General features: G+C 39.9%; 1 protein-coding gene across 3 annotated transcripts in view; it reads right to left on the bottom strand.

Annotated features, from left to right (window-relative positions):
• Positions 1–22,883, bottom strand: part of LOC133657238 (collagen alpha-1(XIX) chain-like) — a 361,915-nt gene that overhangs the window by 143,166 nt on the left and 195,866 nt on the right. For all 3 annotated transcript variants that reach the window (XM_062058310.1, XM_062058311.1, XM_062058312.1), the window contains one exon: positions 1,599–1,643. In XM_062058310.1, the coding sequence (XP_061914294.1) occupies positions 1,599–1,643 (45 nt within the window). The remainder of the gene's footprint in view (positions 1–1,598; positions 1,644–22,883) is intronic.

The following is a 22,883-nucleotide window of genomic DNA, read 5'->3' as shown; positions in this document are numbered from 1 at the left end:
TGTGTGTAGTGTTGTAGTTCTTGTCTTGCACTCCTATATTGGTGGGTTTTTCTCTTTTTTTGGTATTTTCCTGTAGCAGTTTCATGTCTTCCTTTTGAGCGATATTTCCCACATCCACTTTGTTTTAGCAATCAATGATTGATTGATTGATTGATTGATTGATTGAGACTTTTATTAGTAGGTTGTACAGTGAAGTACATATTCCGTACAATTGACCACTAAATGGTAACACCCGAATAAGTTTTTCAACTTGTTTAAGTCGGGATCCACTTAAATTGATTCATGATACAGATATATACTATCATATATACTATCATCATAATACAGTCATCACACAAGATAATCACATTGAATTATTTACATTATTTACAATCAGGGGTGTGGAGGGGTGGGGGGGTGGGGGGGGGTATGGACATCAAGTAGTGGACATAGAGAGAGAGAGAGAGAGAGAGAGAGAGAGAGAGAGAGAGAGAGAGAGAGAGAGAGAGAGAGAGAGAGAGAGAGAGAGAGAGAGAGAGATCAGAAGGCATAAGAAAAAGAAAAAGTATCTGCATTTGATTGTTTACATTTGATTATTAGCAATCCGGGGAGGGTGTTAGTTTAGGGTTGTAGCTGCCTGGAGGTGAACTTTTATTGCGGTTTTGAAGGAGGATAGAGATGCCCTTTCTTTTATACCTGTTGGGAGCGCATTCCACATTGATGTGGCATAGAAAGAGAATGAGTTAAGACCTTTGTTAGTTCGGAATCTGGGTTTAACGTGGTTAGTGGAGCACCCCCTGGTGTTGTGGTTATGGCGGTCATTTACGTTAAGGAAGTAGTTTGACATGTACTTCGGTATCAGGGAGGTGTAGCGGATTTTATAGACTAGGCTCAGTGCAAGTTGTTTAACTCTGTCCTCCACCTTGAGCCAGCCCACTTTAGAGAAGTGGGTAGGAGTGAGGTGGGATCTGGGGTGGAGGTCTAGAAGTAACCTGACTAGCTTGTTCTGAGATGTTTGGAGTTTAGATTTGAGGGTTTTGGAGGTGCTAGGATATTTCAGTTGTTTTTATCCTTCTTTGTGGGGACATTGTTGTATGTCATGTCATGTTTGGATGTATTTTGTGGACGCCGTCTTTGCTCCATAGTAACTCTTTGCTGTCGTCCAGCATTCTGTTGTTGTTTACTTTGTAGCCAGTTCAGTTTTAGTTTCGTTCTGCATCGCCATCCCTAAGCTTCAATGCCTTTTCTTAGGGGCACTCACCTTTTGTTTATTTTTGGTTTAAGCATTAGACACCTTTTTACCTGCACACTGTTTCCGACATCTACAAAGCAATTAGCTACCGGCTGCCACCTACTGATATGGAAGAGTATTACAGTGTTACTCTGCCGAGCTCTAGACAGCACCGACACTCAACAACAACACATAATTTGCAAACTATAGTTAAATATTTGTAACCCAAATAGGTCAAATTATATAATCTCCCACGGCATACCAGACTGTATCTCACGGCACACTAGTGTGCCACGGCACAGTGGTTGACAAACACTGATCTATATAATTGGGTTAATATTTAGGAATAGTTACATAAATATGCTGTCTGTTATTGAGTATCACTCACAGGTTTGCCTTCAGGTCCAGGCTCACCAGGCTTTCCCCTGCGGCCCTAAGGAAAACAGAAAGAAGAAGAGGTTGAGATAAGAGAGTGGATATGCAACAACAGGTGTTCCTCTGCACACACGCTGCCAGCAAATAAGGCTTGACAGCAACTCCTGTCGCACTCTCTAATTTGCTTTTAATTAACAACAAGAAAACAGCCTAATTGCTGCACCCCGTGTGGCCCACAACTCTTTGTTCCCTCTGCTTCACCGTCTCCTCTTCCAGCTGTGCCAGTACCCTCGGTGCATCAATCAGAGCAGGTAGCGAGCTGGCCGCCATTGGCCCAACAAGGTCAGGGGGAAGTGATCATTTCACAAAAAGGCTGGAGTCCTTGAAAGTGTGCAGGACTTCAAACGCTGACATCTTAATGAGGTGTAATGCTACTAAAGTTGGTATGATTTACACCAGGGGAGGGTTTATGTCCTTGTGATAAAAGAGGACTCTGACTATGCAAGATGTGAAATTAACATGGCATTCACACACATACACTCGATGAATGGAACTTTAGAAGTCATTAGGAGATGCTGATACTTTGGCTAGGATCAATTCTCTGTGCAACAATGCAATCAACAGAAATAATATGCTGTGTCTATATTACAGATAAATTACCATATTGAACTGAATGCATCTACATAAATGGAGATCAATTTGTGTTTTTGATAACAAAGCTTTTTTTTTTTTTACACTGATATAGTGTTGTCCCGATACCAATATTTTGGTACCATTATTTCGATATTTTTCGGTACTTTTCTAAATAAAGGTGACCACAAAAAATGGCATTATTGGCTTTATTTTACCAAAACATCTGTGGGTACATTATACATATGTTTCTTATTGCAAGTTTGTCCTTAAATAAAATAGTGGACAACAAGACAACTTGTCTTTTAGTAGTAAGTAAGTAAACAGAGGCTCCTAATTTAGTCTGCTGACGTATGCAGTAACATTGTGTAATTTTCCATTCTATTATTTAGTCAAAATTATTAAGGACAAGTGGTAGAAAATGAATTATTAATCTACTTGTTCATTTGCTGTTAATATCTGCTTACTTTCTCTTTTAACATGTTCTGTCTACACTTCTGTTAAAATGTAATAATCGCTTATTTTTGTGTTGTTTGGGTGATTTACATTTGGGTATCAATCCGATACCAATTAGTTACAGGATCATACATCATATTCAAAGTCTTCATATGTTCAAGGACATATTTCCTTAGTTTATAAACATAATATGAAAAAAACTAAAGACGATGTTCGACGTAATCATAGTAGTATCAACTAGATACACTATCGTACTTGGTATCATTACAGTGGATTTTAGGTGTAGATCCACTAATGGCGTTTGTTTACATTTTGACACCGGTGAGCAACGGTGTGTAGTGAAGCATGTTTAGCTATTCCTCGTCCTGCAGGGATGATACTTGTAAGAAACGTACTTTATTTGTCGCCATGGAGGCGAGGATTAGTGATTTAGAAGTAGCTAAAACACTGCCGACTAGCTAGCTAGCTAGGTAGCCATGTCTTAAAGCACCTCTTCCTGAGGGCGTTTCAGTGTTATAACTTCACCTTTATCGTCAGTTTTTAAGCCAAAATGCGGCCGTTCTCCCTTTTCTGTCTACACACTGTCTGCTTGTAAGTACTCTGTGATTGTGCACTGCCGAACATGCTCCTCTGCTTGTAAAACCAGCAATGTCATGACGTGACGACGACAGGGGCACGGTGGGGTGTGGGACCGGTGCTTTTCAGAGGCAGTATAGTACCGAATATGATTCATTAGTATCGCGGTACTGTACTAATACCGGTATACCGTACAACCCGACACTGAATTTATGTAACTGATTTGTTGGCGTTTGAATTTTGGCAATTGAATTTATTTAACTGAATCAAATTATGCTGACATATTAATTGTAAAAAAAAAATCAGTTTGTTGAAGTGCAGTACGTGTTTGAAAAATTCAGTGCAAACAGTTTTAGTGCATGAATTTGTTGCTTCAAAACTCAAGACCCAGTTTATGCAGCACTACACACAAGGCCGTCTTAATGCACGGGGTTTACCTGGGCTGAAGCCCAGAGGCCCCACCCATTCAGGGACCCCCGATTTTGACGGCGGAATGCAATGATTGTTGTTAAACGCTGTCAATCACAAACAGCTCAGCTTGTATACTCTCTCACTCGGCTGCGTTGTTTTTTCCTACTGTGTTACGACCGTGGCGCCGTCCTAGGTCGCCAGTGTGAGAGGCCAGCGTGCTGACTACGGAGCTAAAAGTACAGACAGTCTCCCACATGGCCAGCACTATTCTTGAGGGGCATGCATACTAAAAATACTACAACAGACCATCTCAAAAAATAGAATGGCATTTTAATTTTTTTTTAACTGAATAAGACACCTAGAATGTACATGAAAATAAAAAATGTCAGATTTACAATATTAACTATGAACAATACAACACAGAATATTAAAAATAATGTCGCTCCTCTCTACTTCCCAGACAATATCTTTTAACATACCGTATTTCCTTCAATTGCCGCCGGGTATATATAGTCCGCATGCCTCGTTTTACCGCCGGGTCAAACTCGTTTCGCAAAATAATTAGCGCATGCTTAGAATTACTGCCGGGTGAAACTTGTTTAGCAAAATAATTAGCGCATGTCTCGTTTTACCGCCGGGTCCAACTCGTTTCGCAGAATAATTAGCATATGCCTCGTTTTACCGCCGGGTCAAACTCGTCACGTCACGAGTGACACTTCAACTTTCAAGGCATCATTTTACAAAATGGAGGAGGCTAATTTCAATAATTTAAAATCGCATAAAGGGAAGAAGATAAAGAGCTATTCAGTAGGATTTAAGGTCCAAGCTATTGAATATGCTAAAAAGAACAGTACAAATGTTTTATTAATATAGCTGCGTGTGTCAAATATGAGTCATTAAATGACTCCCGCCTCATGGTGGTAGAGGGCGCTATAGTGATCCCAGGAATCATTCTTGCGACTACTCGGCTGCAGAAGAAGTGACAACAACAGTTTTCTAAACTGGACTTTCAATCGAAGCAGGAAGTAATAATTAAAGGAAGATCTCCATCGAGACAGAGAGACTTTTAAAACTGAAGAAAGATAAGGAAGACTTCTATAAACAAGTTATCGATGCTTTTGTTCAGACGGAGCGGCGCATGGACTTAATTTATAAGTAAAGGTAAGACCATAATAACATTTTTTTTAATTAAATGTGCTTTTCATGATGGTATCCTTACATCACACTCAAATTTATAAGCGCTTGCCTAAATTTACCGCATGCCTTTGGTATGCGCCGGAGTGATAAGCGGTTTTAAAATAATTAGCGCATGCTTAGAATTACCGCATGCCTTTGGTAAGCGTCGGAGTGAGAAGAGGTTTTAAATTAATTACCGCCCCGGCGCTAATTCAAGGAAATACGGTATACTTTAAAATTGGCAAAACACAACAAATATGCGACAAACACGGCGAAAGATGAGCACAAAGGGTAAAATATATTCGCTATATCACTTTTCTGCAGAAATTCCGTGTCTGTCTGTGACACTCCTGCTGGTTTTCTTGTTTAATGCAGGGGTACTCAACATTAAAGGTGCGTCACCGCCACCTACTTTACTGGAGTGTGAACCAGAGTCCTCTCCCTTCTCCCTCCCTTACGTACATACATAAATTCCTTCCCACACTAAATTATTTGTGTGTCTGTGCCATCAACTCCCTCCAACCACAACATCCGAGTTATGAAAAACCGCTTGTTAGGATGCTGGCGGTGACGCGTTCTTTCTGACGTAACTTTCTTTTGCGTGGCGCGAAAGACCTCTCCGAACTCAATTTGTAAACTATCTATGAGTCCATACAAAACTAAGAGCCGGAGATTCAAGAAATACATGGCGCACTTACCCGCGTGAAAAATTAAACCCGGTTTAGTGTGGCTGATACGGAACTTAGGCTAAATAATTATTCGTTTAAGGAGTTATCTGGCTTAATGTAGACAGGGCCTTAGTTTTCTCCATTCTGTATTGTATTGTGCTGTACACAAACCTCGCCCCCTCTGCTTTGTTACTCATCTGCTTGCAACTGTGTCGTGTTTTCCTCTGATTACCGTAATAACCTGTATGTCACTCAAAAGCACAGATTCCAACCGTTGGAATAATTTCTAAAGTTCAAGAGATACGTAAAAACAGTACTGAAAATTCTTGGAGCAGTAACTCATAAATACAAGAAGTAGTGTAAGACAAGAATTAGTCATCGTTGCTCCGTGAAAATGAACGTCGACGTCAATAGGTGGTATGGATTCTGACGGGAACAATGGGAGGAAGTTTGTTTTTAGCCGTTCTTCGTAATCATCTATTTGCATGGCCGTTCATCCTCTTAGGTTGCACTGTGTGGGTTGCAGCAAATTACAAGAATATAAACAAGAGAAGCGAATGTGCAGCACAGTAAATATTAATCTCAAGAAGAAGAATTGCATGTTTTTTCTCTCCATTTATTCATATGCATTTATATACCAACAGGCCTTGGTCTACACCAGGGGTCGGCAACCTTTACCACTCAAAGAGCCATTTTGACGAGTTTCACAAATTAAAGATAATACTGGGAGCCACAAAACTCCTTTGAAATTTAAAATGAAATAACACTGCATACTAGTGTTGTGTCGTTCGCGAACGATTCGTTCGAAAGAACGAATCTTTTGAGTGAACGTACTGAACCGAATCACTTCATGAACTGATTCGTTCCTTTCTCAGTTCAGTTGAGCTCCGCCGCGACCATGCCGGTATGAGTGGAACTGGCACATTCTGTGACTCACTGAACCCTCGACGTCGGCGAACGACGCAGCCAATGAGAGGGCAGGGGGAGGGACAGAGCGAACGATTCGTTCACCGCGGATTCACGACATGAATCACTCAGTGAACGTCAACGCTCTCGCTCTCTGCTCTGCTTGCCCCAATGCCGCGAGTGATTCTCCCCCCGTCGCGGGGATATGTTTCATGCCATTGGCATCCGTTCTCCATTCATTCTCCAAGCTAACGGCTAATGTTGACTCAAGCCACATGAAAACAAACACACGTCCCCATTATCTCAACACATAAAGTTAAAGAAAATCCGTGCAGGCTGAGCAGCAGCGACGCGAGGGGGAGGGGCGGAGGGTAACGTGTAGGGCAGGCTGTTTTGAGAAGATTTAAAAATGGGGTGATTCGGTGAACAAATTTTTTGAACGAATCAATTTAAGGAACTGATTCTAGTGATTCAGTACAGTCAAAAGAACTGCCGATCCCATCACTACTGCATACAAAGCTTTTTTTTTAAACTTTTGGGCTATGTTTAAAACCAAGGGTCTCAGACACACGCTCCGGCCCGCAACTTATTAAGACAATTTAATGTTAGTACGGCCCGCAAGTTTTACTTTAACGGCGCTTGACAGCATCATACTTGCCCACTCTCACAGTATTTCCGGGAGACACCCGAAATGTAGGGCGTTGGTACTGCTTTTAGCGCCCTCTACAGTCTTTGCAAACAGCGTACCTGATCGGCCACATGTTGAATGCAGCTTCTGCTTGCACACGCAAGTGACAGCAAGGCGTACTTACTCAACAGTCACACAGCTTACACTGACGGTGACCGTATAAAACAACTTTAACACAACTTTAACACTGTCACGTTACAAATATGCGCCACACTGTGAACCCACACCAAAAAAGAATGACAAACACATTTCTGGAGAACATCTGCACCGTAACACAACATAAACACAACACATCGAATACCCAGAATCCCATGCAGCCCTAACTCTTCCGGTCTACATTGTACACCCCCGCAAACCCCGCCCACCTCAACCGACGCACGAAGGCGGGTGGGGAGGGGGGTTGATGTGTGGGGGGGTGGTGGTGGTAGGGGGGTGTACAATGTAGACTGGAAGAGTTAGGGCTGCATGGGATTCTGGGTATTCGTTCTGTTGTATTTATGTTGTTTAACGGTGCGGATGTTCTCCAGAAATGTGTTTGTCATTCTTTTTTGGTGTGGGTTTACAGTGTGGCGCATATTTGTAACGTAACAGTGTTAATGTTGTTTTATACGGTCACCGTCAGTGTAAGCAGAGTGGCTGTTGAGCAAGTATGCCTTGCTGTCTCTTACGTGTGCAAGTAAAAGCTACATACACCATGTGGACGGGCTGGCATGGTGTTTATACAGGCTATAGAGGATCAGTAAAAGCAATGCTACATTGGCACGCCCTTGATTAAGTTGTTAAGGTGATAACTGGAGAATATTTAACCCGGGAGATTTCTAAAAGAGGCACTGAGATCCGTAAGTCTCCTGGGAAAATCGGGAGGGTCGGCAAGTATGCAGCTGAGCCGCATCAGAGTGGTCAAAGAGCCGCATGCGGCTCCGCAGCCGCGGGTTGCCGACCTCTGGTCTACACCCACACATTTTGATCATCTGTAATACAACGGATTCATGGGTGACAACAAAAAGTATTCAGAACAAAAACTTTCTTCACCTGTGTAGCCATGGTAGCAGCTACCTGTTCAGAATCTTCCTGTGTAGGATAATTAAAAATACATGCGTTTCCTTACAAACAAAAACAGTCTTTGAGGGAAGAGCGTACAGCATGTTCTTTTTCCTCCATCCGCTGCCAATGAATATTCGAAAACAGAATAAACACTCCTATTGCCAAAAGATCCAACCCGTTCTGACCCCCGCCGCCTGCCCTTCCTACCCTGAACCCCAAGACATAAGCAGATTACAGAGATAAGTAATTTAGCTGATGAATATTTTATATGTTATTATTTCAAGCTGGCCATGAATTATGCAGCTTTTGGAATCCTTTCTACATATTTTGCCTGAACATCGCTTTTAACTGCAAAGTGGATGGCTGTGTGGTTTGCATATTATAATTAAGATAAATAGCTGTGTCCCGGTCACAGGACCCAGCAAATAAACTCACAGCAAAATAATGGTGATTTGGGGGTAACTAGCACTTAAATAAACATTAGCCTGAAGCTAGCATTCAGTTTGTAAATGTTGGGAGGTCTCATTATCACTGAGACTTTAGTTCAAAGTTTTAAGGGGCCATATTACATAAAATCCACTTTTCTTTTTGTGTAGTTGTGGTGGTGCAGTATTTATTTCACAGTCACACTGTTGGGTTTCCTTTGCTAAAACGCTACTGAATCAATTTCAACTCGCTGAATCGTATCGGCAACCACAAATACCGTACTGTTATGAGAGTAGCCTATGTGTGTGTGTGGCCCTTTAACTGGTGACAGCATCTGAGGTGAGTGACGTCAGTGAGTGTGTGGGCGAGAGAGAGGAGAGGGAGCGGTAGCGTGAGTGCGGGCGGGTACTAGTTGTTGTGGTGGATTGCCTGTGTGCAGACATTAATAAAGTTACGAGTTGGCAACTAATCGCTGGACTCATTATTCACCCTGGAGTCCGGAGCTACGGAGACCCACTGCCGGGTAGAGTGAAGGGTGTTGCCCCCGAGATACATCGGCCCTGGAGGAGTCTCCCCTGCGCCCATCGACTACGGTCTGGGGAGCCGGAAGCAGGAAAGGTGCAACAATACCATACCATACCAACTTTCAAAGTTGGTATCAAATTGAATCATTGTTAAAACGCATCGTTACACACCTAATGACTAGATACACTATATTGCCAAAAGTATTTGGCCACCCATCCAAATGATCAGAATCAGGTGTCCTAATCACCTGGCCCGGCCACAGGTGTATAAAATCAAGCACTTAAACATGGAGACTGTTTCTACAAACATTTGTGAAAGAATGGGCCGCTCTCAGGAGCTCAGTGATTTCCAGCGTGGAACTGTCATAGGATGCCACCTGTCCAACAAATTCAGTCGTGAAATTTCCTCGCTCCGAAATAGTCCAAAGTCAATTTATCCAGGGTAAATCCCACCTAACCTTATCCTTGTCCACACACACACACACAACGGTCGTTTGAAGAAATCCCCCCCCCTTCTGTCCGCCGACGCAACGCCACCTAGTACGCATTTGCGGAAAATGCGCACGTCATTGTTACCTCCAGTGTTGCTTTGTGTGCAAGTTGCAGTGAATCACACCTGAGCCATCATACATGAATCGTATCTTTAATGGACGTGTGGAAGTAAACAATGTGACAAATAACATTTTACATCAATCAAACTAGGGATCTAGATATCTGGTCAGGACACTCCTCACTCTTTTGCCTTCGCCTTCATTGTTCATTAGTTTTTGGTGACTTTATATACTTTGGACTTACACGACATATATGGCGGACAATATTTAATAGAGTCTGCTTTGCCAGTCCAAATGCATTCGCTGTTTTCTGTAGTCTTCCCATGTCGGCCAGGTAATACAAAGTACACACTACCTTTTTAATCACATCCACGAGAGCCCGCATTCTCGTTGTCTCTCCTTCAACACATAGACAAAGTTTTTCGGTAAGTAAAATCACAGCTGACCTCGACATTCGAAAGTTCTCTTGCCGTCTGAGAAGTGCTGTATCCCAAATAGCTGCAATCGCTTTCTCTTAAGGCAGGGGTGTCCAAAGTGCGGCCCGGGGGCCATTTGCGGCCCGCAGGTAATTTTTTGACGGCCCCACGGCACATTCTAAAAATACGATTAAAAAAAACAAAAAACATAAAAAGTGGTATAAAAGAGCAAACAGGTGGAATGTAACAAGAGAATGTTGCAATGTTGACTCTAGTAACACAAAGATGCAGGCTGTTTCTTTCTCTAAAAAATAATAATGAATCAAAAACAATGTTATTATGAATTATTTACCTATTCAAGGCTTAAATTACGTCACATTAAATATTCAACTTTGAAATATTTTTTGGGGAAAGTGTTGCATATTTTGTGTTTGACATAAGTTTTTTTTTTTTTTAAAGAAGGGCCTAAAACGAACAAACAAGAAACATAAACAACAATAAAAGTTATAATTGACGGATGGATCTGAAGTTGATCTCGAGACTGTTGTTTTAAAAGTTTTTTAAAAAATTACAATTTATTTTTAACACTAAACTGAGCAGGACCCTTTTGGATCCCCAATAATTTTAGTGGGACTTGTTTTTTTTTTAAGTGTCATTGCTCAAAAAATAATAATACATTAAAATAAATGTTATGAGTTATGTTATGAGCTCCAATTATTATATAATTGGAAATATTCCACTTTAAAATTTTATTGGGGGAAAATGTTTTGTTTTTTTCATAAAAAACAGGGTTTGTCTTTGACAAAAAGGGCATACAACTTAAATCTTAAAAAAACAAAAATTATATTGATCTGGAGATTTAAACTTTGAATAATAATAATACTAAATAATGACACATTTTTTATATATTTTTTTTACCTAAACCCTTTGGTGTCCCCGGGATTAAGCCTGAGTGGAGGCCTAAATGTATATTTTTTATACATATAGTGTATTGGTTTTTAAAATAAAAAATATCAATATAGCCCCCACTTGCTTTGATTTTTTAGTGTGCGGCCCTAAGTGGAAAAAGTTTGGACACCCCTGTCTTAAGGTATTCATGTGTGATTTCCACAAGCGTCTGTACAGACGAAAGGAGAAACACGGCATGTCTGGATGACTCGCCTCCATATTTCCAGTGGTTAGCTCCGAGTTAGAGAACCATTTTATTATGAAACTGGCTGTGGCGTGTTCATTCTGATGTCACTTCCTGTGCGGGGCGCGGTCTTTCTGACTTCACTTCCTCTCCGAACTCAGTTTGTAAACAATCTATGAGTCCATACAAAGCGAAGAGCCGGAGATTCAAGAAACACACGGCGCACTTTCCCGTGCAAAAAATTATCCAAGGAGGGGAACCTTAAACGATGGGTTAGTGTGGCTGACACGGTGCTTAGGCTAAATAATTATTCGTTTAAGGAGTTATCCGACTTAATGTAGACAGGGCCTCAGTCAACTAAAGGGGCGAGGCTTAGAGGGGTTCATTTGCATCTAAAAAGAGAGCCTACAAAAGGACTGGTCTATAAAGCAAAATGTATGTAACATTTTGACTAAAGCACCATAGTTACAGGTTATGTAGTCCATAAATGTAGATTAGAAACGAAAAACTGCACTTTTTGGGGGAATTATGATCCACGACCCCTTTTCTGTGCATTCTCCAGAGTGAAACTCTGCAAGCATGAGGGGTCTAACAATGCAGGTAATGGGGATCAATCCAAGTTTCCTAGTTGCCAACAATAATCATATACTATGTCTAAGTTGACCTTTTTCTGCTCCACAATTCACAATATATGTATTCTCTGCGTCGCAATCTAGTGCAAACAAAAGCTTTAATCACTGTCTGCACCTAACCTTTTTCTGCAATCACCTGCTGTCTTCAAAGGTTGAATTTAAATGTGGATTAACATAAGTTAACATCGGTCCATCTGATGTAAGATAGCCAAGATTGCTGGGGTCACAGGTCATGGCGCTTAGCCGTTTTGGGCTGGCATTTCACTTCTTTGGAAAGTCTACTTTGACTGTTGTGATTTCCCTCGTCTGACTATTATTAGCTCCCAATACTTGTCAGTCCAACCTTGTATGTCTTATCTGTAGGATTTGTTTGAGTGTAGTGAGTTCCCTTGTTGATTTTTACTCCAAGGTATTTGTTCAGAATGGTGTCAGTAGTGCAGTTACTTCACCCTGCCTATATTCCCCCCCCCCCCCTTTATTTATTGTTATTAGTCAGCTCATCCCTTAGTCTATTTAGTATTCAAAACCTATAGGACAGGATACTTTTACTTATCCCACAATGGGGAAATTAGGTTGTTGCAGTGCAGGATTTTAACACACAGCAGAAATAATACGTAATGAAAAACACGTTTTTTGTAATAAATACTACATATTGCGCACTAATATATATATTGATAAAATAAAAAATACAACAAAAACACTAACATCCCCATTGCACACCAAGAACAAAGTCACTGAACATAGCTCCTGTTCTATATCTATTTATATCTGCACCTTCTTTTGTAAATGCAAACACTCTGCACCTTATTTTGTACATGCAACATTCTGCACCTTATTTTGTAGATGCAAAATTCTGCACCTTATTTTGGTAAATGCAACATTCTTTCTGTACCAGTGGCGTGCAGTCACTAGAGGCAGGGGAGGCGGGGCCTCACCTGCCATCATGGAAAGAAAAAAAAAAGAAAAAGAAAAAAATAATAATTAAATTGTTATATGTATCCAGTGATTATACTAAAGTTATTTTCCATTTAACTTCACCAGTTTTAGATTATTTTTATTTTTATTTTCACATTTGCCGTTCAAATACTGAGAAGAGACGGTGCGGTGATCAGCAGCCAGTTGAGGCACTTGTGCCTCACCATGGATTGCGACTCGGCTAACTGCTGGCCTGCTGTGCAGTGAGACCGTATTGCTATATGAATTACATTATACATTTCCATAGTTTAGTTAGGTGAGGTATATAATGTACAGTGTATTTTGTCAACAACTGTATGTGTGTAACGTATTTTTAGTGCTGAGCGATCATAAATCTGCTGCGGAGACACACTGTGAGAGGCTCGTATCATAACCCCGCCTCCTGGTGCCAAGCACCTCCGCCGCAGAATGCACTGCCCGACGGGAGCACCCAAACCCTTCACGTGCAGGACCGAATCCACCCAAAAAAAGTCACTTAACAAGAAGCCAAAAAGTGCAAAAACAACAATGCTCGCGCAGCAGGAGCCGCGAACGACCGCAGGGACACAACATTAGGTACACCTGCACTGCAGGTTCATATGTTTTTAAATTTGACTGTGATGATGCAGTCGTGCCTCACCAGACATTAACCTCACCGCACGCCACTGTTCTGTACATACCCGATGCTGCTCTTTTATCCTGCACTACAACGAGCTAATGCAAGGACATTTCGTTTGAATGACAATAAAGGAAGTTTAAGTCTAAGTCCAATAGGTAAAAGAAAAAATACAACAAAAACACTAACATCCCCATTGCACACCAAGAAAGCGGTTTACATACACTCATCATTGGTATGAATGTCGTATTCATTTTCTATCTAAAACATATGTTATACATACACATTTGAATACAGTACCTCAATTTATGAGCACATTAAAAGGTACCACAGTAGTGAAATATTGTAATAATTTTGTTCAGCATTGTACCTTGGGGAGCAAACTTTTGTAAGTGTCTCCGAGGGGTTGCTTTTCCGTTTTGTAATAATAAAAATGAGGAAATTGTTGTTTATGTTGCACAAACAGGTATTTCAATCAGTACGTGTCCATGCACTAAATTAGTCCGACTTCTCATATACAGGTAATTTGGCTTTAAATAGCCTCCTAGAGCCAATGGAAACACCTTCATCCGATCGTGTTCAGTTTTTGAAAAGTCGGACTAACACACCTGGGTTATGCGATTAAAAACCAGATCTCTCGAGGGGGGTGTGTGGCTAGAGAGGACCCTTAATATCGCGCAGGATACAACCCAGAAGCAGATACCATTCAATAAAAACATATCAACAATTGTAGTGAAGAGGATATATGTATATTTGGTTCACAAATTAAAAGAACAAAGGAGCTAAGGAAATGTAAATTGCCGACTTAATTCGAATTTCGGAACGAAATACGAATTAGATGAAATAGAGTGAAGCAGGTACATAAAAGGTGGATAATAAAGCATACACAAACATCTTCACGCTGCATTTGTGCAAGTCAAATGATTAACTTCCCGCACAACTTGCAAGAATAGTCCAGATTAGAACAATAGCAACCTTCCTCTGGATATCAGTCGGGGCACGAATGGTCTTTTCCTTCGGATTTAAAACTCCTTCCATCACTCCACAGAGCCTTTTGGATGAACTTTAAGACATTCAAAAGTTTTGTTTCCACGATTTTCGTCCAAAAATTCCTTCGAAAAAACTCTTCTTTCATTGTATCCGCCCCGATACATTCTTGGTAGTAGCGTCATGTTCGTAGCGCAATCAAAGATAATTTCTTGATGCTGTCTGCTATTTAACATCAGCATTGTAATTTGAGACGTAATATTTGTAATATGTGCCAATATTACAGCGGACATCAGTTAAAACAAGTTGTAAGGATGCACAAATGGCTAGGGTGATGTCATAGGTCAATCGGATAAGGAATTCATTTAACCGCACTAAAAGGAAACAGCGACCCCCCAGTGTATGACCAATAGTCGCGTTAGAGAGGGTGCATGGACACTTGGACTTCTCACGTTGGTGTGAAAATACCAAAAAACGAACTATTTGGGAAAACAGACTAATGCATGGAAATGTAGTGAGTGTTAAAGTTAAAGTAAAGTTAAAGTGCCAAGGATTGTCACACACACTAGGTGTGGTGAAATTTGTCCTCTGCATTTGACCCATCCCCTTGTTCACCCGGGAATAATTTTTGGTGATTTAACCCCCAATTCCAACCCTTGATGCTGACTGCTAAGCAGGGAGGTAATGGGTCCCATTTTTATAGTCTTTGATATGACTCGGCCGGGGTTTGAACTCACAACCTACCGACACTCTAACCACTAGGCCACTGAGTAGGTTGGACCTGCTCTTGATCTGTGCCCGTGTATCAAGAGCAATTCCGACCGCCCAACCTGCCGAGCAAGGAGACGGAACACACTGAAACACGACAAACAAGAGCAACATCAGCCAGCCGCACTCCTCCATGGATAGTGTCCAATGTTTGGACTCCCGAGGCTGCATGCCCAATGAAGCCACGGCCCGTGCGAGGCAGTTTGTTTCTCTGATTTGTTCGTATACAAACCTTCTCAGTTCTGGTGGTTGAAGGGCAGGATTGTGTCGCTCTCTGGCTGACGGTTAGGACAAATACTATTTCGACCGGCAATGAAAATTACTCAAATCATGCCAGCAAACTTAAAGCGCAACAAGTCCAGACGGAGTTAATACATACTTGCCAACCCTTGATTCGTCACTTCCTGTCAATGAGAAAGGACGCAAAAGAGAAAGGCTCCGCTCTTGCTACCGGAGTTTTTTGTTAAATCTGAAGATTTTGACCACTGATTTGCGATCACAGCCACAGGAGAGTACTCTGGCATCTTCAATCTGATTTCGGTCAGTTGAGAGGCACTGGTACGCTGAAAGAAGGCGAGTTGAGAGAGCCGTTAGACTCAAGCCAAAGGCGCCTTGCCGCAGTTCAAAGCGGTTGCCTAGCAACCAAAAGCTACGGAGAGTTTACAGCTGTTTTAAAGTGATCCCGACGTCGCAGAGTGATATAAGTTGACAGGCTGAAACCTCAAATTGATCTCTGAACGGCGCAAGATACGAAATTGTAGGAAAAAACAAGTTAAAGTGCCGCAAGTCGCTAAAGAAGCAACTGCCGTTAAGACACAAGCAAGAGGCAGTGACGTCAGTGACTGCCGCAATGCGAAAAGGTAAAGGAAAGATTGAAATCCCGAAACCTTCGGGGTCAGCTGTTACAGAACACAACTGGGAACAAGATTTGAGGTTGGACACAAGACATGATGGGAATCAAGAAGTGATAATACAAATACTTGAAGAAATGAAAGAAGAAATGAAAGAAATGAAAGAAGAAATGAAAGAATTGAAAGAAATGAAAGAAGAAATGAAAGAAATGAAAGAAATGAAAGAAGAAATTAAAGAAATGAAAGAAGAAATGAAAGAATTGAAAGAAATGAAAGAAGAAATGAAAGAATTGAAAGAATATCTGAGAAAAGTAACAACAGAACACCAACAAGATGTGAAAAGTCTGCAGGAAAATATAGAAAATCTGCAATCTCAGAACAACAGAAGAAATAATGAAGCCACTGAAATGAGCAAACAAATGAAGATCCTTCAAGAAGACAACAACATGCTGAGGAATATCATAGATGAAATGGATCAGGACAAACGAATGAATGATATCATCGTGACTGGGCACCGAATTAAACCAAGATCCTATGCGAAAGCTGTGAATAATGAAGGTGAACCAGATGAAATGGATATGATCTCAGCAGAACAGCAAGTGGTCAACTTTCTGCAATCAAAGGAAATTGAAATTGACATTAATACCATCGAAACATGCATCCCACTGAACGGAAGAAACAACAACGCCACTCCAGTCGTGCTCGTGAAACTCGTAAACAGAAAATCTAAAATGGCATTGCTGAGACAGGGAAAGAAGCTGAAGGGAACAAATGTGTACATGAATGAGCATCTCACAAAACGTAATGCTGGAATCGCCAAGAAAGCACGCGACTTGAGAAGGCAGGGAAAAATCCAGGGAACTTGGAGCGCCAACTGTAAAATCTACATCAAGCTGAATGGAGGTCCAGAAGCAAGAGTAATTGTTGTCCATGACATCAAGGACCTGGACAATTTTTAATTTTTAAAGTTTACACAGCTACCAAAACAACGATGATAATGGACTCTGACAGAAAACAAACACCCAAATTCAACATCGACACTACTATGTTCCAAGGGACGACTAAACAAGAGGACCTACATTCAGGATTGCATTCACCAACACTTATTGAGATTATTGAAACAACATCAAAGATTGTTGAACAAGAAAATATGGAACTAAAAAATTTCTGCAACAAAGATTACAAAAACCAGGATTTGGAAAATGATATAGATCCAGATACAAATTTTTTCTCCCACATCAGTAATAATTGTTTTTATTATACAGATGATCAATATAATAGCAACATTACTTGCGATAACAAATTGTCAATTATTCATTTTAATAGCAGAAGCTTGTATGCAAACTACAACAACATTAAGAACTTTTTGGAACACATCAACGAACCCTTCAAAGTGATTGCTGTTACAGAAACATGGATTGATGATAAAAAAGGAATAGATTTTGATCTGGAGGGATATGAACTAAACTACATCAACAGAACCAACAAAAATGGAGGAGGAGTAGATGTGTACGTGATGAAGAACCTGAACTACAAAGTGGTAAAAAACATGTAATTTGCTATAGATAATATCTTAGAATGCATAACCATTGAAATATGTCAGGAAAAAAGCAAAAACATTTTCATCAGTTGTATATATAGATCACCTAAGTCAAGTATAGAAACATTTGAAGAATGGATCAAGGCTACTTACATGGATAATGGTGAAAGAATAATGTTCTTATGTGGTGACTTTAATATTGACTTATTGAACCCTAACAAGCAAAAGTCTATTGATGACTTCATTGATACAATGTACAGCATCAGTTTATATCCAAAAATCACAAAGCCAAGTAGAATCACAGCACACTGTGCCACGCTTATTGATAATATTTTTACCAATGAGTTTGACAATAACACTACAAGTGGTCTACTTATTACCGACGTTAGTGATCATCTGCCAGTTTTTACAATATATGATGGACACTACAAGAAGAAAAGGGAAGACAAAAGGACATTTCGAAGACTGTGCACAGAGAAGAGGATGACTGCTTTCAAAATTGAGCTACAAAAGCAAGATTGGGACAATGTGTACAATGAAAAAGAGGTTGATGAAGCATATGAACATTTCTTAAACAAGTTCATAATACTTTATGACAAACATTGTCCATGGATACAACTTGGTAATAAACAGAGAAAGAATAACCAACCATGGATGACAAAAGGATTAAAAAATGCGTGTAAGAAGAAGAATACACTATATAGAGAATTTATAGCACAAAGAACTATAGAGGCAGAAATTAAGTACAAAAAGTATAAAAACAAGTTAACAGAAATACTACGATCATGTAGAAAAGAATATTACAGTGAATTATTGGACAGGAACAAAAATAATATGAGAGCAACATGGGGCATCCTCAATAGCATTATTAAAAATGGCACAAAGAGGGACTACCCTCAATACTTTTTAGACGGAAATAAAAACAATGACAACATAAAGGAAGTAGTTGAAAGCTTCAATAATTATTTTGTAAATATTGGACCAAAATTGGAAGAAAGGATTCCAGACCCAGTTCCAATTGAGGACTATAATGATACCATAGAGCGAAATCCCAACTCCATGTTCCTCAGTAATGTGACATAGGAGGAAATAGTTATAATCGTGAAAAATGTAAATCTAAGACTTCAACTGATTGTAATGGAATTGATATGGATACGATAAAAAAGGTTATAGAAGAGATCTCAGGACCATTAATGTATATTAGTAACCTATCATTTCAAACAGGTACATTTCCAAACAAAATGAAAATAGCTAAAGTTGCACCAATTTATAAGACTGGAGATAAACATCAATTTACAAATTATAGACCTGTTTCTTTACTTCCACAATTTTCTAAAATCATTGGAAAACTGTTTAATAACAGATTAGAGAGTTTCATAAATAAAAATAGAATACTCGAAGAGAACCAATATGGATACAGAGCTAATGTCTCAACTTCAATGGCTTTAATTGAAATTACAGAAGAAATTACCAATGCAATAGACAGTAAAAAATGTGCAGCAGCAGTTTTTATGGATCTAACTAAAGCATTTGACACAATTAATCACAATATTTTAATCAAAAAACTAGAACGATATGGCATCAGAGGGTTAGTCTTAAACTGGATAAGAAGTTATCTAACGAACAGGAAACAATACGTGAAGCTAGGCGAACACACGTCTACAACGCTAAATATATCCTGTGGTGTACCTCAGGGATCAATATTAGGACCTAAATTATTCAATCTCTATATAAATGACATTTGTAAAGTTACAAAAGATTTAAAGTTAGTATTATTTGCGGATGATACAACAGCGTTTTGTTCAGGAGAGAACACACAGGAGATAATACAAATAATAACAGAAGAAATTAACAAATTAAAAAGATGGTTTGACAAAAACAGACTATCGTTGAATCTTAGTAAAACTAAAATAATGCTATTTGGTAATAGTAGAAGAGAAAGTCAAACACAAATACAAATAGACAGAATAGAAATTGAAAGAGTAAATGAAACCAAATTTCTAGGTATAATGATTGATGATAAATTGAACTGGAAATCTCACGTAAAAAATATACAACATAAAGTAGCAAGAAACACGTCAATAATGAATAAAGCAAAACATGTTCTAGACAAAAAATCACTTCATAGTCTATACTGCTCACTAGTGTTACCATATCTGAGTTACTGTGTAGAAATATGGGGAAATAATTACAAAAGTACACTCCATTCATTAACGGTGTTACAAAAAAGATCAGTTAGAATAATACATAATGTTGGATATAGAGAACATACAAATCCTTTATTTATTGAATCAAAGATACTGAAATTCCACGACATAGTGAATTTGCAAACAGCTAAAATTATGCACAAAGCAAACTATAACCTGCTACCCAAGAATATACAACAATTCTTCTCAACAAAAGAGGAGAAATATAATCTTAGAGAAAAATGTAATTTAAAACATTTGTACGCACGTACAACACTTAAGACCTTCAGTATATCAGTATGTGGAATTAAATTATGGAATGGATTAAGCAAAGCAATCAAACAATGTACTAATATGATCCACTTCAAGAAACTCTTCAAACTTAAAGTGTTTACAAAGTACAAAGAAGAAGAACCATGACAAACATTTTCAATTTATTTCATCCATTCATTCATTCATTCTTAAAGTAATCTTACTTATCTCATCATATGAAATATGACTTTCTTCACCAATTATTATTATTAAATTCTTACTATTATTATTATTTTTTTTTTATTGTGATTACATATGGAGTTTATTGTGAAAAAATTGAGAACAGGAAGTGAATAAAAAAAGTTTCAGCAACTGTTATGTAAAGAAAAGGGGTAGGATTAAATAAGCTCTGCTTCTTCCTACTCCTTTTCGAACACGTTGAAAAGAGAAACTGGAAATTGTGATGTATCATGTTGTATGCTTGCATGTTCGAAATAAACTCAAACTCAAACTCAAACTCAAACCCTCACGATTTTCCGGGAGACTCCTGAATTTCAGTGCCCCTCCTGAAAATCTCCCGGGGCAACCATTCTCCCGAATTTCTCCCGATTTTCACCCGGACAACAATATTGAGGGCGTGCCGTGATGGCACTGCCTCAAGCGTCCTCTACAACCTGTCACCGCGTCCGCTTTTTCTCCATACAAACAGCGTGCCGACCCAGTCACATGTTGTAAGCGGCTTCTGCAGACACACGTAAGTGACTGCAAGGCATACTTGATCAACAGCCATACAGGTCACACTGAGGGTGGCCGTATAAACAACTTTAACACTGTTACAAATATGCGGTACACTGTGAACCCACACCAAACAAGAATGACAAACACATTTTGGGAGAACATTCGCACCGTAACATAAACATAACATAAACACAACAGAACAAATACCCGGAATCCCTTGCAGCCCGAACTCTTCTGGGCTACAATATACACCCCCGCTACCTCCAACCCCCCCCCCCCCTCCAGCGCCTCCGCCCAGCCCCTCCCCCTCAGCCCCCCCCACACACACCTCAACCCCCCCCCATCTCCCGAATTCGGAGGTCTCAAGGTTGGCAAGTATGAGTTAATATCTGAAATACTCACAAGTTGAGGTACGACAGACCTACACACAACTTTTACATGCACTAAAACAGCTGCATTAATGAGAGTTTGTGCCCTCCACTTTGCGCATTGCAATGTGAAGTGAGTGTTTACATGCGCTAGATTTGGGTAACTTTTTACCTCCAAAAACCAAAGTGAAAATGTGCTAAGTGGTTCAGTGGCCTTGTGGTTAGAGTGTCCGCCCTGAGATCCGTAGGTCGTGAGTTCAAACCGTGGCCGAGTCATACCAAAGACTATAAAAATGGGACCCATTACCTCCCTGCTTGGCACTCAGCATCAAGGGTTGGAATTGGAGGTTAAATCACCAAATGATTCCAGAGCGCGGCAACAAGGGGATGGGTCAAATGCAGAGGGTAATTTCACCACACCTAGTGTGTGTGTGACTATCAGTGGTACTTTAACTTTTAACTTTAATGGGCTGTGGGCCAACCATGGCAATTTGAAGCGTACTTCAGCACCACAAGTGAGGAATTTAGCCTCATACTACCAAACATCAGGGAGTTGAGATCAACACATTCAATAGATAGCAACAAGGTAGCTAACTAGGTCAAAATTCCAAGTAGGACTAAGCAAAGTAGTAAGGTGCCAACATTGATTGTGTAAGTTTGAAATAATTCAGTATGAGTATGTATTAAATTTGAAAAGCCACCCTTTAGCGGGCCAAACTAAAAGACTTAGCGGCCCATTTTGGACACCCCGTTAATTTAATTGTTTGCCCAATGCTGAGACACTTTAAAACAGGAGATGTCTTGGTCTTCAGCTTGTTTATCTATGTGGGTTTAGGAAGCGTGTTGCTACAGTACATGCCAACAACTTCCACTTGACCAGATGGTCAAATGGATAACGGTTGTCTCCGTCACTTTTGTTAAGTTAAAGTTAAAGTACCAATGACTGTCACACACACACTAGGTGTGGTGAAATTTGTCCTCTGCATTTGACCCATCCCCTTGTTCACCCCCTGGGAGGTGAGGGGAGCAGTGAGCAGCAGCGGTGGCCGCTCCCAGGAATCATGTTTGGTGATTTAACCCCCAATCTCAACCCTTGATGCTGAGTGCCAAGCAGTCGGTAACGTTTTGGTGTGTTAAAATGATATCTCGGTTCCTGTGGTTATGGTGTTCCTCAGAGGCATGGACAAAATCTATGGTTTCTTTTGACCCACTATTTGATTTTGTTGTATATGGGGATTCAATTCTTACTTCACTAAATAAAGATGTATGTTGGTTGTGGATGCTACTCTCACTCATTGAAATTAATTTGAGTCAGAGAGTACTTTTTATGTTACATACCAGACTGGAAACCACTAGTCTGATTGTCCTGTCCATTGTTCTGTGAATCCCGCAGCTTGCAAGTGATATTTTTTGCTTGAATAGGGTAGACTTGACACCAGAGTTCACAGAGGTGTCACAGGTGGAAAAAAAAAAAGTCCAACACTGTCTCTGGGCTCACACATTTCAAAAAAGATGGGAGAAAAAAAAGAACACACGGGAGTTCTCTTCAGTTGGGTGGTTAAATGGCGACAGTTCTGATCGTGTATACATTAACGCTTCTAATAACTAAATATGGCAACATGATTGTATGTTTAATTTTAACAGCCCAATAATGGAACCCAATGTAAGCCAATGTTTCTTTCAATTAAGTCAACTAAATAACATTTGATTTAAGTTCTCATTATGAGTATAACATGATTCCACATTCCTTTCTCTCTGATCTTCTTGTCATCTTTCCACTCTTGTCTCACCCATCGTTTCTC

The sequence above is a fragment of the Entelurus aequoreus genome, linkage group LG09 (genome assembly GCF_033978785.1).
Source record: "Entelurus aequoreus isolate RoL-2023_Sb linkage group LG09, RoL_Eaeq_v1.1, whole genome shotgun sequence".
In the NCBI taxonomy this organism is placed as follows: Eukaryota; Metazoa; Chordata; class Actinopteri; order Syngnathiformes; family Syngnathidae; genus Entelurus; species Entelurus aequoreus.
This window is presented reverse-complemented; position numbering and strand designations above follow the sequence as displayed.